The 18,073-nt window shown below is 44.3% G+C and overlaps 1 protein-coding gene across 4 annotated transcripts in view; it reads right to left on the bottom strand.

The window, feature by feature from the left end:
* The window catches only part of rhbdf1a (rhomboid 5 homolog 1a (Drosophila)), a 357,313-nt gene that overhangs the window by 21,565 nt on the left and 317,675 nt on the right, over positions 1-18,073 (bottom strand). For all 4 annotated transcript variants that reach the window (XM_068003135.1, XM_068003136.1, XM_068003137.1 and 1 more), the window contains 4 exons: positions 15,724-15,827; positions 12,507-12,570; positions 10,694-10,788; positions 7,410-7,485 (listed from right to left, as the gene is read on the bottom strand). In XM_068003135.1, the coding sequence (XP_067859236.1) occupies positions 7,410-7,485; positions 10,694-10,788; positions 12,507-12,570; positions 15,724-15,827 (339 nt within the window). The remainder of the gene's footprint in view (positions 1-7,409; positions 7,486-10,693; positions 10,789-12,506; positions 12,571-15,723; positions 15,828-18,073) is intronic.

Below are 18,073 nucleotides of genomic sequence, written 5' to 3'. Positions count from 1 at the left end.
ACCACAGCCATCTGAAGAGTCCTAAATGGAAGCTAATGCAGCCTTCCATCTCCCAAGCCACTGGGGATGCACCTCGTAGCAACACTAGGATAGGCATCAGAGGACAGAAGACAGGCAACTAAGGCACTGCACAAGGGTGATTCTTAATTATTCCTATTAACTGTTATACACATAAGGAATAGAGTTGTTGCAGTAATTTTTTTCTGGATTTGGTATTGGTGCTAATATTTGTAGTCATGACCCATAAGCCGAGATTGAAGGAAGGCAATCGGATGGTGGTGGTAAGGACGGTGGTAATATGGATTGCCGGACTGTTGAATGTATTGAGGTTAGGAGGGATGGTTCACGTGAAGCACTCTTGGATGAGCTGCACTGACAGCTAGCGGCACTGGTGGTCAATGCTGCTTCTGCTCTTCCTCCTCTTCATGCTGCTCTTCCACCTCAAGCTCCACTTCTTGATGCCCAGGTGGTAAGGGTTGGATCCTGAGTACAGTGAAGTTATGCAGCTTGCAGCACATGACCATAAAATCTGGAAACATGGTCATGGGTGTACTGCAGAGCTCCTCCCGAACGGTCCAGGCAGTGAAAGGGTTGATTGAGCACATCGACGTTCTGATCAATGATATTTCTGGTGGTAGCATGGCTCTCGTTGTAGTCCAGTTTTGTGTCTGGGACCCGGTTCCTAACAGGAGTCAAGAGCCACATCTGGAGGGAATACCCTTGTCACCCAGTAGCCAGCCTGTGACCTGATGGTCTGGTTGGAATAACGGCGGCATTGAGAACTGGCACAGGATGAATGAATCTTGAAACCGGCATGATGCGCTGCCCGTGGTCGCAAACAAGCTGGGCATTCAGGGAATGAAATCCTTTTCTATTGAGAAAGATGCCAGGCTGGTGATGGGGAGCATGCAATGCAATGTGGATTCAGTCTATGGCACCTTAGACTCTGGAGAAGCCTGGTGCTCTCTCGTCCAGCTTCGGCCTGTCCATTGGGAATATGACGTAGGTATTTCTCCTGGCCTAGAGCCTTGGTGACCTCCTTGATACAGCAGTGCTCAGCAAATTGCGATCTGTCACTGATGTCACCTGCTGCAGCCTGGAATGACCCCGTGGCGTAAATGTTGAGAGCCACAGGCACTGCTGACCATGCCCTGGTTTAGGGCTCCAGTTGTGGTTGCAACAAGTGACAGCCTCCTTGGTGAAGCGCAGGCACCCAATATGTTGCTCCTTGGTGAAGTTGAGGTATGAGAAGCACTCACTGAATACCAACTGTCGATACGGTTTCCTGCGCAGTGCCCTCCACCTCCCTCTTGTCCCAGCTGCTCCTGCTCTTTCCTGCCTTCTTCGCTGCTCCTCCTTATCTTCCAATTCTAAAGGCAGACCTACCAGGTCATCTATGACTGTAATAAAACTGTTTCCAAAGCAGACAAAAGTCATCCAGCACCAATACAAAGTTAAGTCAGAATTCACCTGTGAAACGGTAAAAATAGCCTCATGTACATTAAGGATTGACCCAGTAGTCACAAGTCACACACTCCACACAAGATCAGTAAAGCAGCACCAGCTTCACAGAAAGTGCAACTACTTCTGAATGCAAAAGGAAAAGTTCTTGCTGGTGGATGGGTTGCTGATCAAGTGCATTGATCGGTCCTGGATTGTGCGGAGCTTCAAGTGTTGATGCTGCTACATTCATCCAGGCAAGTGGAGAGTATTCCACCAAACTCTTGACTTGTGCCAAGAGTGGTGGAAAGGTTTTGGGAGTCAGGACATGAATCACTCGCCACAGAATACCCAGTCTCTGACCTGCTCGAGTATGAAAGGCATTTATGTGGCTATTCCAGTTTAGTTTCTGGTCAATGATGACCCCAGGATGTTGATGGTGGGGACTCGGTGATGGTACTGCCATTGAATGTCGAATGCTGCCTTGATTTCAAGGGCAGTCACTCTCACCTCACCTCTGGAATTCAGCTCGTCCCTATGTTTGGACGAGGAATGTAATGACGTCTGGAGCCGAGAGGCTCAAGCAGATCTCAAAATGAACATCGGTGAGCATGATCATTGGGAATCGGCTGATGAGGTAGTAACTGGTCAGGTTGGATTTGTCCTGCTTTTTGTGGAAAAGACATACCCGGGCAATCTTCTATATTGCCGGGTAGATGCCAGTGTAGTAGCTACTCTGGAAAAGCTTAGCTAAAGTCGCAGCTGGTACTGAAGTACAGGTCTTCAGCATTATAGCTGGGATGTTGTCGGGTCCTGTAGCCTTTGATATGTTCAGTACACTCATCCATTCCTTGATGTCACATGGAGTGAATCAAATTGATTGAAGACTGGCATTTCTTATGGTGGGGACCTCAGAAGAAGGCAGAGAAGGATCATCCACTCCACACTTCTGGCTGACGATGGTTGCAAAGGCCTAAGGGGTAATTTAAGCCCGGAGCCAGGGGGGTCAAATTGCGGATGGGAAACCTGGAGATACAGGTTTCCCGGATGTCTACAATTTTGGGGGGGCGGTTGTTAGTCATCGTTGAGGGGGGGGTTTGGTCACTGGGAGGGAGATCGGGGGTAATTTGGGGGGTGGTGGGCTCAGTCATCAGGAGCTGGATCAGGGGTCATCAGGAGGGGAATCGGAGGGGGGGATTGGGGTCAGTCATGGGGGGGGTCGGCATCAGAGGTCATCGTGGGAGTCACAATCATGGGGGAGGGGGTTTGCGATCGTTGGGGGGCGTCGCCAATCGTTGGGGGAGGGTCGCTGCAGGTAGGCTTGTTGGGCCTAGGGGAAGCACTCCTGCCCCTCTGGGCCCACAAGCAGTGCTATAAAGGCACTTACCTGCTGTTTCGGGCCTTCTAATCTCCTCTCACGTGACGTGATGCTATACAAAACCCTGGTTAGACCACACCTAGAGTACTGTGAGCAGTTCTGGGCACCGCACCTTCGGAAGGACATATTGGCCTTGGAGGGAGTGCAGCGTAGGTTTACTAGATTGATACCCGGACTTCAAGGGTTAAGTTACGAGGAGAGATTACACAAATTGGGGTTGTATTCTCTGGAGTTTAGAAGGTTAAGGGGTGATCTGATCGAAGTTTATAAGATATTAAGGGGAACAGATAGGGTGGATAGAGAGAAACTATTTCCGCTGGTTGGGGATTCTAGGAGTAGGGGGCACAGTCTAAAAATTAGAGCCAGACCTTTCAGGAGTGAGATTAGAAAACATTTCTACACACAAAGGGTTGTGGAAGTTTGGAACTCTCTTCTGCAAACGGCAATTGATACTAGCTCAAAAGCTAAATTTAAATCTGAGATAGATAGCTTTTTGGCAACCAAAGGTATTAAGGGATATGGGCCAAAGGCAGGTATATGGAGTTAGATCATAGATCAGCCATGATCTTATCAAATGGCGGAGCAGGCATGAGGGGCTGAATGGCCTACTCCTGTTCCTATGTGATGGAGAAGGCCTGGGAATCCCGGCCCCCAGAGGCTAAAAATCACAAAACCTGAAAAAATGGAGGTTCGCAGCCTCCTTGAAAGGTATTAGTGACCCACCCATCTCCATAGAGCGGGTTGGTCACCCGCCCCTCGTCCCGCCCCCGTGAAAACTGGAAATAGGCGGGTTGGGGGCAGGTTTAAAATTGTTGCAATTTTTAATGGCCATCCGCTCCCAATCCACTCGTTTTTCGGGGGTAAAATCACGCCCCTTGTCTTTTGCACTCACTTGCTGGGCTCCGCCATCATTGAGGATGATGATATTTATGGAGCTTCGTCCTTCCCTTAGTTGCTTAACTGTCCACCACCATTCACTGAACAGAGAAAAGTCCAACCATTTCCAGTGGTCAGAACAAACAAAAGGAAAGATAAATCCATATTTTGGGTCAATTAAATTAAGTATGGGGAGGGAGCTCAGCCTAGCGAGGGAAACTTTGTTTATTTTAAGTTCAGAGCTAGTCAAAACCAGGGGCTGACCAGAAGTAAAAGTCAAGTTAGCCCACTAACATTGGGTAATGTGGCGTAGTTTATTATTTATTATATTTCTTTTTTTAAGAGGAGGGAAGTGAAGTTAAATGAAGTAAGATTTGATTACAACTGATGCTCTGTATATCCACTTGTCTGTAAAATAAAGTAGCTTAAAGATTTGGATTTAGCCTTATCTCACTAGTGTCTTCATTCTGCCTACTGAAAGATTAATTGAAGAAGGGCATGTGAGGACATGTGTGAAAGACACAATAGCCAGTTTAGATCACCATATAGATATTGGTCAGTACAGGTTCACTACTGCATGTAAGAGTCTTGGAACTGAGCAGCACCACTGAACTCGACAGAATATTGAAGGAAGGCCTGAAATTTGCAAAGGACTGTTAATGTTAACAGGAGATTTTGATCAGTTTGGGCTGGATTCAAACTCACGTCCTAGAAGTGAATATGTACCGGTACGGATTGATCCTGCTGAGAGCATCCAGTATAAAAACTGGGGCAGCTCCACTAATCCACCTTCATGGATTCAATGTCCTGAGCGCAGATTACAGCACCAGGCTGTACCAGGATCGGGGTCGTTGGGAGGGAGATCGGGGGGTTATCGGGGGGGGGGGGGCGGGAATCGGGGGTCATCGTGTGAGTCACGATCGTTGGGGGGAGGGTCGCGATCGTTGTGGGGTCGTCGCCAAGCGTTGGGTGGGGGGGGCGGTAAGTACAGGTAGGCTTGTTGGGCCTAGGGGACACACTACTGCTCCACTGGGCCCATAAGCAGTGCTACAAAGGCACTTACTTGCTGTTTCGGGCCTTCTAACCTCCTCTCACGCCGCGTGATTGAGAAGGCCTGGGAATCCTGCCCCCCAGAGGCTAAAATCACAAAACCTGAAAAAAATGGAGGTTCGCAGCCTCCTTGAAATGTTTTAGTGACCCACCCAGCTCCATAGAGCGGGTTGGTCACCCTCCCCTCGTCCCTCCCACGTGAAAACCGGAAATAGGCGGGTTGGGGCGGGTTTGAAATTGTTGCAATTTTTAATGGCCATCCGCTCCCAATCCACTCGTTTTTCGGGGGTAAAATCACGCCCCTTGTCTTTTGCACTCACGTGCTGGGCTCCGCCATCATTGAGGATGATGATATTTATGGAGCTTCGTCCTTCCCTTTGTTGCTAAACTGTCCACCACCATTCACTGAACAGAGAAAAGTCCAACCATTTCCAGTGGTCAGAACAAAAGGAAAGATAAATCCATATTTTGGGTCAATTAAATTAGGTATGGGGAGGGAGCTCAGCCTAGCGAGGGAAACTTTGTTTATTTTAAGTTCAGAGCCAGTCAAAACCAGGGGCTGACCAGAAGTAAAAGTCAAGTTAGCCCACTAACATTGGGTAATGTGGCGTAGTTTATTATTTATTATATTTTTTTTTACGAGGAGGAAAGTGAAGTTAAACGAAGTAAGATTTGATTACAACTGATGCTCTGTATATCCACTTGTCTGTAAAATAAAGTAGCTTAAAGATTTGGATTTAGCCTTATCTCACTAGTGTCTCCATTCTGCCTACTGAAAGATTAATTGAAGAAGGGCATGTGAGGACATGTGTGAAAGACACAATAGCCAGTTTAGATCACCATATAGATATTGGTCAGTACAGGTTCACTACTGCATGCAACAGTCTTGGAACTGAGCAGCACCACTGAACTCGACAGAATATTTAAGGCAGGCCTGAAATTTGCAGCTGACTGTTAATATTAACAGGAGATTTTGATTGGTTTAGGCTGGATTCAAACTCACGTCCTAGAAGTGAATATGTACCGGTACGGATTGATCCTGCTGAGTGCATCCAGTATAAAAACTGGGGCAGCTCCACTAATCCACCTTCATGGACTCAATGTCCTGAGCCCAGATTACAGCACCAGGCTGCAGTAATGCGAGGCGTAAATCACCAAACTGTAAAGTGAGCTGAAAATCACACAACCAATAAGGCCTAGATATTGGATTGAAATAACCAAACAGGTTTTTGAGATAAAAGAGTTTAATGTATCCATTCAGTAAAAGGAGTGTCGACACAGGTCACCAGATAGTGCCAGTGCTGCCACATATCACTGCTTTTGCACGTGCTGCTGGACATTTAAATGGCTACCAAGGTGGGGCACACTTATGATACATCAAATGGACACCTAGAGAATTTTTTTTTGTACAGAAATCTCTATTGTCCTCACTATTCAAGTCCGTCACTCTCCCTGTCAGTGAAACAGGAAGTGTGCTACGTCAGTTTGGAGAAACTAGGGATAATGCTTGAAAATTCACTTTATACCCTGGAAGAGAGTTAAATCCCATGAATGTGCTACAATAAAAGGATGCTGACATTTTCCATTGCCCAATCTAATGGGGTTCCAGTGCAATGAAGCAGGGGAGAGGATGAAAAAAGAGCCATTTGTAAGCGAGGGAACACAGGGTGCTGAATATAATAGATGCACCAACAGAGAAATGTGGATCCAAAGCCAAAGCATGCAGCACTTGTCCAAAAGTGAGTACACCATTCCTGTTTGATCCTTTCAACTTCCAGAGAGGAAACTAAACAGGATTCCTGGCAATTTAACTATTCATGTTATTGCAATAGGGCTTCTCCAATCAAACTAGTCTGATCCCCTTCTGCACCACATACCAGGCTGAATACCAGTTTCAACAGTAATCTTGAAGTTTGTATTGGTCAAGACTGTGGACAGAAGCCTGCACACTAGGTGGAGCCCTTTCCTTTCTATAGCACTGTTATTACTGCCTTATGGATTTATTTACTACAGTTGGGAATTAACACTTTTGCTTTTGTGGAAGACACAGCAGCAAATCAAGGTTAGAACTAATGCACACCTTCAGTCTGATTTAATGAGCTTTATATCCCCAGAGATCTTATTACGATGGTAAACCAAAAATGCAATGAGTGTCAAAATGTTTGTGCGCATAATACACAGTGGGTAAGCATCTTATGTTACTTTTGGAGAATGTTTTTTCTTCAATGATACACTTCTTCCACCCTTAACTACGTAGGACAATGTACACTGAGTGAGAATAAGAACAGCTGCTCCAGGTGGAACACTGGTGCTCCACAGCCTCCGAGCTACCAAGCAGAAACTTGTGTGCTGCTGGTAAAAATGCAATGATGGAAATAGTATGGGGTATTTGCAATTGTCACATTAATGCCAATTCACCCGTCTTCAAGCCCTTCACAGCAGATAGAGAATTTGCCACTAATAGGAAGGATCAGCCAACAGCTGTTTCATTAATCCTAAACTGTATCAGCATCACACATGGTAGTGACACCATTTAATGGTAATGCAGCAGGAATAAATTATGCCCATAATGCTCCAGTTAACTGCTTCACCCAGTTAACAGCTATTTCTAGAATCACAACTAGAAAATCAATGCCAGGAATTTTAAAAAAGTGTTGATTCAAACCTGTGAACAGAGTGTTGCTTCTTCATGGAAATAACCTCTCATGAAATCACAATATTCTCTCGATGTTATCTCACATCTGCAAAAAGAATCCAAACATTTACAATGTGCCACATTAAACCTAAACAAGCTGGGTCGTGAAGCTCATTGCACTTTTACATTTGGAGCTTTAGTGATTTAGCAGACAGGAGAGCCAAAGCTGTGCACTGTCTCCCTGCATTTGTATTTTTTTTTTAAGACCAGCTCCTTTATTCTGATGGAATCATAGACTTAAAAACAATCCTGCTGTCAGGGTAAAGAAGTGAGTTTAATGATGTAAATGTCTGGAGACGGCAACCGATGTTCTCTGAACTACAGAAGGTCCAAATATAAAAGCGCATTAACCTGATGCTGCTTTAGCAGGTGACAGAGCTTAAAGAATCTCCCTTCTGCCAATAGTATGGGCCATTTACAAGATTGAAAGAAAACACTGTGGATGCTGGGAATCTGAAATAAACAGCAGGTCCATCAGCCTCCTGCAAAGAGAAAAGGCAGAAGAACATTTCAAATAGAGGTCTTTTGTCAGAGTGCTGATGAAGGGGCTGCACCTGAAACGGTAAGCTGACTTTTCTCTTTGTAGATGTTTATAGAACTGCTTTCACTCTTTCTCTTTTCATTTAGACCATTTATAAGAAATATGGAGCAGTCTAGGCCATCTCCAATAATGACAGGCCTCTGACATCATTGACAGCAATACATCAAAATCTCTAGGAGCAGCAATAATGGAGGGAGGCCACCTGGACTAACAAACGCCAAGGTGACATCATGTGGATGATCAATGACATCAAAATGCTTACCATGTGCAAGATCATGCTTCCAAATATGAATAACCTTTTGGTTGCAAATAAACAAATCTTCTTTGCAAATGATTATTAAAAACCCTTTTAGAAAATTGATAATGTCAGTCACTGCTAAACTACCTGCGAGGCAGTAGAAATGTCAATGTTAAGGTCTTTCTTTATTTTGCACCAGAACAATTAGTGAAGGTGTAGTGGATGCACATCAACATTAATTCCAATCCTTCCGTGGAGGCTTTCAATAGGAAATTCGAATCTGGCAGAATGTTTGTAAATCACGGGGGTGAAACTGATCTTCAGCAAAACGGGCGATAGCAAATCGGCAGTCTGTTTCACATCACCCGGTTTTCTTTTCCATTGACACTGGTTTTCACTGAAGACCAATTTCACCCCCCATTAAGTCTACGAATACACAGCACTACCAGGCTGAGATGTGGTAGCTGTAGAATGTGAAACACAGCTGGCAAAACCCCTATTACATAGCGGCTGCCCCCGGCTGTGAATCACACTTTTGTTGCACACTCTGATCACCATGTTTGGAGAGTGGACACTGGAGTGTCTGCTTCATCAAAATGTTAAGGATTCTGTAATAAGTTTATAAAGTACCATGGTGGTCTGAGGACTTTATACAGCTGGTTTCACGTCCAACCTGAATTATGTTTCCATTTTCACATTGATGAGCAGCCAAAACTGCTTTCCATCAATGTGAAACTAGCAGTAAATGGGAAAATAGGATCAGGAGTAGGCCATTCAGCCCTTCGGGTCTGTTCCACCATTCAATGGCTGATCTGTATCTCAACTCCATTTATCCACCTTTGCACCATATATCTTAATACCCTTACCTAACAAAAATCTTTTGAACTCGGTGTTGAAATTTTCAATTGACCTAGCCTCAACAGCTTTTTGGGGGAAGAGAGTTCCAGATTTCCACTACCCTTTGTGTGAAGAAGTGCTTCCTGGCATCACCCCTGAACGGCCTAGCTCTAATTTGAAGATTATGCAACTGCGTTCTGGACTCCCCCACCAGAGGAAATAGTTTCTCTCTATCTGACCTATCAACTCCTTTAATCATCTTAAACATCTCATTTAGATCTTTAATCTTTAATCTTTGAAACTCAAGGGAATACAAGCCTAATCTATGCAACCAGTCCTCATAATTTAACCCTTTTAGCCCCAGTATTATTCTGGTGAATCTGCGCTGCACCCCCTCCAAAGCCAATATATCCTTCCTGAGGTGCAGTGCCCAGAACTGAACACAGTACTCCAGATGCTGCCTAACCAGAGTCTGTACAACTGTACCATAACTTCCACCTTTTTGTATTCCAGTCCCCTTGAAATAAAGGCTAACATTCCAGTAGCCTTTTTAATACGCTTGCTTGTACTGCTGTCATTAACCATGGTGTTAAAGCAATTTAATGGCAGCGTAATGCTGATCAAATTCAGCATTTATCAGGATCTTGTTAAGCATGGCTTACTCTCCATCTTTGAGTATAAAAAGAAAGAAGGCAGTCACCATTTCTATATTTCAGTCACTCTTCTGGAGAACAGCGACAATTAACTCGCAGCAAATTAGCCCTCCTTAGGGTTGACTGCTGGAGGTGCTAGAGTGTTTTCCTAAATGTCGGGCAGCTCCAAGTCAGTTTCCAAGTCACTTCAAAGTGGTGAACACCATTAAATAAACAGAGCCACTCTGGGATTCAGACAGCTCCTCCCCTTCAGTGACATCATTGGTGTCGCTCAGAGGGAGCCCTGAAATTGCAGAATGCCATGGAGTACCAAAGGCAAAGTAGTGGCAAGATTCATTTTTATAGTTTTTAAGAGATATTGGGGAGCAATATAAACAGGAAATGCTCCCTATAGACTTTGCTCCCACTTTAATGAGATGAGAAAATAATTGTTTAGAAAGCGATGAAGGAAGAAATCGAGAAATTAGAAAAAAAATACAATTTTCCTGAGAATAAATACCATTACTTTCAAAGTAATGACGCAATCATTATACCCTGATCCCATTAGTAAACATGTAAAACTGCAGAAATTATTTATGTAAGAAAGCAGACAATGAGAGGTGGCTTTTCAGCCCACCATCTCCACTCCATCCACAGATCAGGTACAATCTACCCTACTATGGAACTTACCCCACTGAGTTAATCTGCTGAGGGAAGAATTCTGTATAAATACTTCCCGAACCCTGAAGTGAAACTCTAGATTATCTATTCATCTGCTCCCCAGCCCACTTCTGCTATTTTATTGCTGACTAACTGCCCTTCATAGTTGGATCACTCCCAACAGTACTCGACCATGTGTTTGATCATCTCACCCCATGTCTACCCCAAGACTTTAAATCCTATTCTCAACCAGGTATTTATCGAGCTCTTTTTTTGAAATATTTGTTTTAGACTATACTCGTTTTCCACATATAGGATTCTGTAATACAATCAAGCACATACTCACCTCCCTTTGGTGCCAATACAGCAGGGCCGGCCCGTAATGACACAGTCCAGGTGTGGAAGGTTGGTGTGGTTTCCAGCAGTACTTTTAGTGCAAATCTGAAAAAGAATGGAAGAAACAATCTCATTATCATTAGTTTCATTGCGCTTGATCTTAAACCACAAGGTGCATGCCCACGGCCTAATGTGTCACTCCATGGGATGGTAGTCATTGTCTGAGTCGCTCTTGATTGGATCACTTTGCCTGCTGGCCAATTTCTGACCATCATCAATGGCTTTGGTAAAGGAGGCGGTTACATGATGTTGAGCAGCCCACAATAGATTGGAGGGAACAGTGAATGTGTGAAGAGGTCTCTTGCATTTGGTTTACATGCAATTTCAGAATTTCAGAAGGACAGCATAATGGATGGTAAACTGATGCAAACAAAGGCTGATAATTATGGTCATTTTCCAAGCCTGCAGTTTCATTCGCCAGTTTAAAAGCAAACATTGAAAGTTTTTTATACAAGATTTTTCTTATTAGATTTAATTTTCCCCTTTGCAGCTCTGCGCCCTCTCTCTTTCAACCAGGATGGCAAAACGGTCTCTGGGCTGCTCACTTAGGAGCTGCTGACCTCTCCGTGACTACAATTAACTCTGGTCTTTAGTTCAAAAGTGAAAAATGGCGGATCCTGGAAATCTGAAATAAAAACAGAAACACTCAGCAGATCAGGCAGCATCTGTGGAGAGAGAAACAAGAGTTACATGTTCCAGGTCGATGACCTTTCATCACTCTGATGAAAGGTCATCAACCTGAAACATTAACTCATGTTTCTCTCTCCACAGATGCTGCCTGACCTACTGAGTGTTTCTAGCATTTTCTACTTTTATTTCTGGTCTATAGTTAACTGCTTGGTATGGGAATCTGTATGGGCTAGTCCTATCAGGTCCTTTAGGGAGGCAGGCTCTTAGCACCTGAGATACATCGATACCAGTAAAGCAGGCTGTTGTTTAATCATTTTGTGTGCTAAAGAGATTTAGAATTCAGATTAGTGATCAATGACTCAGCATTTTTAAAATCATTAATATTTGTTTGTCATGTACAATGAAAGTAAATATGAGCTCTCACAGTATGGGTATCTGTTCATATTACCACGGGTTAAAATGGATCTTACAAGTACGGACAGGCTATACAACACAATGCAACATAGTGCACTGAGTATTTAGAAAAGAATACATCAGTAGGAAAAAAATTGTGCTTAACATCAGCATTTTTGACTTGTATCAGAAATGTTGTACAATAGGAGTAAATGAGTAGTCTGGACTAGATACGGATTTCTCTGCACTTGGCACAGCACAGGCAGCAAGACCAGATATCAACGTGAATATAAGTTAACAAAGTATAACTTCATTATAGCCAGTAGTGCAAAATGGGCAATAGGGAATTGGCAGACCGTTTTGCACTCTGCCTGATTTTCTTTTAAAGGAAATTGGGTGGACTGCAAAACAAGCTGCCAACTCGCTATCACCCATTTTGCGTTACTGTCCAAGCCAAATTTATACCTCGAGTCTAATACAAACATGGTGCGTTGCTTAATCACAGCAAATTCTTGTTGCATTACTAGCACTCACTCATAAGGTTCTAAAATCATGCAGCTATCTCCTACATATACTTCTTAATACCTGTTATTAACATCTAATCATAGTGTTGAAGCACTATATTGAAGAGAAAAAGCCGACTGCAGCCCAGTATTAGCAATATCACAGTTAAGAGGAAAATGAGTACATTGAGAAAACAACAATTATTAGTTAGGGGAAATGTTAATGCGAGGCCTTACCGGCCATTTGGTGATGTCATCAGGCCATTCATGAGGAGGAACTGAGCCTGGTTCAACACAAAACCTGAAGAAAGGGTGGAGCAGGGAGGGAGAGCGTTAAAGAATATAAATTACACTGGAACAATAATAATATTTGGGTTTTATTATTTCCCAACCAACATTTAAATAAATTACCATGAGGCAAATTTTCATCTTCAATGCTCCCAGTGCAACGTTACATATGATAGGACTGAATGCCTCCCTCTGCCCCTCTCCCCCCCCCCATCTCTCACCACCACCACCACCCCCCATGACTTTCCCTCTATTAAGCTCTGCATTGAGAAGAACAAGGGACATAATTGTTGATATGTAAAAATTGTGACATCCCCCATTTCAAGGAAATAAAATTTCTTTACTGGAAAGGCCACCATTTAAAAAAAAATTGTCATAATTTACCAATATTCATTTCTCTTCGAGACTGTCTGTGAATTTTAACCTCCTCTCCTACCCCGGCGGATACCGGACGGGAAGGCAGTTCAAACAAGGGCAGCGACTTTACCTTAGGGATCCCGCTGCCTTCAGTTCATTCTAACAGGTTTCCAAATTCTCTAAGGGATCTATTGCTATTATTTGATGTGAACCAGAGAGCAGCTGCAGTAGGTTGAGGGGACATTTTGAGTTCATCCTTTTTAAGAACATAAGAAATAGGAGCAGGAGTAGGCCAATCGGCCCCTCGAGCCTGCTCCGCCATTCAATAAGATCATGGCTGATCTGATCCTAAACTCAAATCTAAATTCATGTCCAATTTCCTGCCCGCTCCCCGTAACCCCTAATTCCCTTTACTTCTAGGAAACTGTCTATTTCAATGTATGCTACATTGTTAATGTATGCTACAAGCTCCTTGGAACATCAAAGCTCATTTTAAAAAAAATAAAACTCTGTCCAAAGGAAGTTGCACATTTTTGAGTCACAAGTGGTAACACTTTTGAGAAGAAAGTTGCAGTTGGAAAATGCTTGACAATGTTAGGAAAGAAAACAAAATTGGAAGTTTTAGAAAACGTGTAAGGTTGGGACCGAAATTCCTCGAGGGTTCTGCTGGTATCCTGCCGGTACCTCGGGTGGGAGCCCAGTGGAAGTCTTCACAAAACATCGGAGACCTGGTTGTGGTGGGTCTCAACTATTTCCAGGAATTTCTGACTTGCTTTGTAAAGGGTGGAACCTACTTTACAAGGCAAATATTGTCAGGGGAGCAGAGTCAGGGGCAGGGGCTCCCTACGCCAGGTGTTTCCACTTGCCTGGCTTGGAACTTAATGCATCTCTTGGAGGCCAGTCTGCTGAGTGATTTGAGGCTTACCAGCCTCCAGATGGACTCTACTGGTGTGGTGCAAACCAGGGAAGCTGCCTGGACCTCCAAAGTGGCTCAATTTTTTTAAAAAGCAGACCAGCCCCTTAAATAGGTGACTGAGGAGGACACAGCCATGGGCAGTGACCACACCCGCCACAAAGATGGGTGGGCACTAGTGTTTCCAATGCATGAGGCAAGCAGGCGCTGGAGATATGCTCATAGTGGCGCTGGTGCACGCTTGCTCCATGCAAATAAGGTTTCTTTCCACTGAACCCACCCCCAGACATCAGCATGGTCAGTGTTGGAAGGCACTCGTGAGTACAATCCCAGGGTAACTGCCAGGATCACGTCCCAAGGAAATTCAGGGCCATCTGTTCAAAATCTAAAGTAATCTCATTTTACTTTCTGAAATAGTGAAGTTAAATCTAAGCATGGGTAATAAAAGCCTTTTTTTCTGTCTGTTCTGTCTTTCCTGATAGTTATAACCTCTCAGTTCTGGTATCATCCTTGTATATTTCTTCTGCACCTTCTCCAATGCCTCTATATCCATTTTATAATATGGAGACCAGAACAGTGCACAGTACTTCAAGTGTGGTCTAAACCAGGTTCTATACAAGTTTAACATAACTTATCTCCTCTTCAATTCTATCCCTCTGGAAACGAACCCCAGTGCTTTGTTTGCATTTTTTATGGCCTAGTTAACCTGCGTCGCTATTTTTAATGATTTGTGAATCTGTACCCCTAGATCACTTTGCTCCTCTACCACATTCACACTTATTTTCCAAGGAGTATGTGACCTCCTTATTCTTCCTACCGAAATGCACCACCTCACACTTGTCTATATTGAAATTAATTTGCCTTTTACAAGCCCATTCTGCAAGTTTATTAATGTCTTCTTGTATTTTGGGGCAGTCTTCCTCAGTGTTAACTGTACCCCCCAATTTAGTGATGTCTGCAAATTTTGAAATTGTACTTCTGATTCCCGAGTCCAAATCGTTTATGTAAATGGTAAACAACAGTGGTCCCAGCACGAATCCATGTGGAACACCACTTTCTATCTTCTGCCAGTCTGAGTAAATACCTTTAATCCCTACTCTCCGTTTTCGGTTTTGTAGCCAGCTTGCTACTTGTCCCCTGACTCCACATGCTCTGACCTTAGTCATGAGTCTACTGTGTGGTACCTTATTGAAGACCTTTTGAAAATCCAAGTATCACTATATCTACTGCATTACTCTTATCTACTCTTTCAGTTACTTCTTCAAAGAATTTAATAAGGTTGGTAAGGCATGACCTTCCCTTTTGAAATCCATGCTGACTATTCTTTATTATATTTTTGGTTTCTAGATGTTTTTCTATTTCATCTTTGAGTAAAGATTCCAATATCTTTCCTATCACCGATGTTACGCTAACTGGTCTATAGCTTCCTGGACTTGTTAAAATAGTTCCCTTTTTGAATATAGGAACAACATTAGCTGTCCACCAGTCCTCTGGCACGATTCCCTTTTCTAATGAATATATAAAAGTGTCTTCTACTATCTCTTCCTTAGCTTCTTCGAGTATGGACGGATGCAATCCATCCGGACCAGGGATTTTATTCTCTCTAAGTTTGATTAGTTTATCAATTATCTCCTCCCTTTCTATCTTAAATGTCGTGATATCTTTTTTGACCAATTCTTCTAATGTCATGTCCACCAAGTTAGTCTGTCTGGTGAATGCTAAGGCAAAGTCATTATTCAATATTTCTGCTATTATCTATGAGTTTATCTTGTGCATCCCTTAGTGGTCCTATCCTGATTTTCCTTTTGTAATTTATGGTCTGTAGAATACTTTACTATTTCTTTTTATATTCCTTGATAATTTTATTTCATAGTTAATAATATTTGACATAATTACCTAGGATCCTGATGGCACACTGAGCCATACTGCCGGATGCTTTTGTCAGCCAGTGATGGAGCACTATTGTGATGTGGCCACTTTACCCAGACAGCAAGAGTTGACTGGAAGAAACCATTATGTTCTGTTAGACATTTATTTTGTAACATTCAAAAGCACCGCTGAGTTTGACAGATTGCTACCTTTCCATGATCTGATTGGATCGACTTCAGAAACAGCCCCACCAAAACTGACCCTTTTTGGTACCAAAATTTATGACTGGGAATTTCCTCGGAGCTGCTACCCCTCCGCCATTGCCTGAAGTGCAGCAGAAACCCCCGTTTACCTGCGTAAACAGGGTTTCCGGCATACTTCTGGTGAAGTTAGGATGGCGGAACAGGAGCAGCTCCAAGGAAATTCCTGTCCCATATTTCCTTTCCCTTTTCTGAAGGTTCTTGGGGCCCCATCTTGTGCACTCTCCTATGACATGGGAAGAGGAGAGAGTCCAAAGCACACTCTCACAATAAGTCAAATCCTATTAATAGTACTGAAGACAGTTTGCAAATGATTGTGCAGCCACTACAAATAATTAAAAATCATAACTTAAGTATCAACTTGAAAAAACACACATCTAAGTCTGCTTTTGAAAACCGATTTTCTCTCTCTTCCCCATTATATGGTAGTAAAGGAAGAGCATCACCTAGAGGCATTGGGGCTGATTTTAAAAACAGAGCCGGGAAGGGGGTGGGGAGGTCAATTTGAGGTTGGGAAACCCATTAGTATGGGTCTCCTGGACGTCCTTATGATTTTGACGTAAGGACGTCTTCTTTTTTTTTGTCAGTTTCCCGTCCGACTGACCGGCTGATTGACAGGCTGGTCTCAGTCGGACGGGAGACCAGTCAGTGGGAGGACGTCTTCAGGTAAGTCTTTGTTAGCATGGATGGGGAGGGCATGGGTGGGCAGGGGATGGGGTGGGCAAGGGGCAAGGGTGGGCATAGGTGGGCACGGGGGTCACAAGTCATGGGGGATGGGATCAGGGGGTCAGTCACAGGTGGGGGGCAGGGATTGGGGGTCATCGCAGGGGTTCGCAATCGTTGAGGTGGAGGGTCAGAGGTCGGAGGATCGGGGCGGGGGGGACATCGGGGTCGGGGGTCGGGTGTCCACGATCGGGTAGGGGGTTGTCGGTGCAGTTAGGCTTGTTGGGCCTGAGGGAAGCACCCCTTCTCCTCTGGGCCCACAAGCTGTGCCATTCTAGGCACTTACCTGCAGTCTCGGGCCTTCTTGCCTCCTTTCACGAGGCGTAAAACAGAAGGCCCGGGAATCCAGGCACCCCTGGGGTTGAAATCGGGAATTAGTGAAAAATGGAGGCCTGAAGCCTCACTGAAAGGTTAAGGCCCGACCCACCTTCTGGGAGTGGGTTGGTCACCTGCCCCCGTGAAAACCGGAAAAGGGCGGGTTGGGGCTGGGTCTGCAATTTTCAATGCCCACCAGCCCCCACCCTCCCGTTTTTTACTTTTAAAATCGAGCTCATTATGTGGGAACTTGCCACTTTGGATACGTCATACTGACCATACTGAATAACCCGGATAATAATGGAAATTTATAAGTATACTGTTCACCTGTGTAATACACCCCGTCTTTGCCTGAGCGGGCAAGTATTCCTGATACGCCACTGTAAACAGTTGCTAGGGGTATACATAAGCAAAGTGATTGCGCCTTCTACCCTTCTCCCAATTAAGGGAATCATATGGCTGGGACATCATTTCCCCACTCCCCAAAGCCTTTCCACCATCTACAAGGCACAAGTCAGGAGTGTGATGGAATACTCTCCACTTGCCTGGATGAGTGCAGCTCCAACAACACTCAAGAAGCTCGACACCATCCAGGACAAAGCAGCCCGCTTGATTGGTACCCCATCCACCACCCTAAACATTCACTCCCTTCACCACCGGCGCACAGTGGCTGCAGTGTGTACCATCCACAGGATGCACCGCAGCAACTCGCCAAGGCTTCTTCGACAGCACCTCCCAAACCCACGACTTCTACCACCTAGAAGGACAAGGGCAGCAGGCGCATGGGAACAACACCACCTGCACGTTCCCCTCCAAGTCAAACACCATCCCGACTTGGAAATATATCGCCGTTCCTTCATCGTCGCTGGGTCAAAATCCTGGAACTCCCTACCTAACAGCACTGTGGGAGAACCTTCACCACACTGACTGCAGCGGTTCAAAGAAGGCAGCTCACCACCACTTTCTCATGGGCAGTTAGGGATGGGCAATAAATGCTGGTCTTGCCAGCGACGCCCACATCCCATGAACTAATTAAAAAAAACACCACTTTAAAGCTCATTAACAGACTTGGAATTAAG

This window comes from Heptranchias perlo, chromosome 22, assembly GCF_035084215.1.
Source record: "Heptranchias perlo isolate sHepPer1 chromosome 22, sHepPer1.hap1, whole genome shotgun sequence".
NCBI lineage: Eukaryota > Metazoa > Chordata > Chondrichthyes > Hexanchiformes > Hexanchidae > Heptranchias > Heptranchias perlo.
Note: the sequence above shows the minus strand (reverse complement) of the source record. Positions and strands in the feature narration are given on the sequence as shown.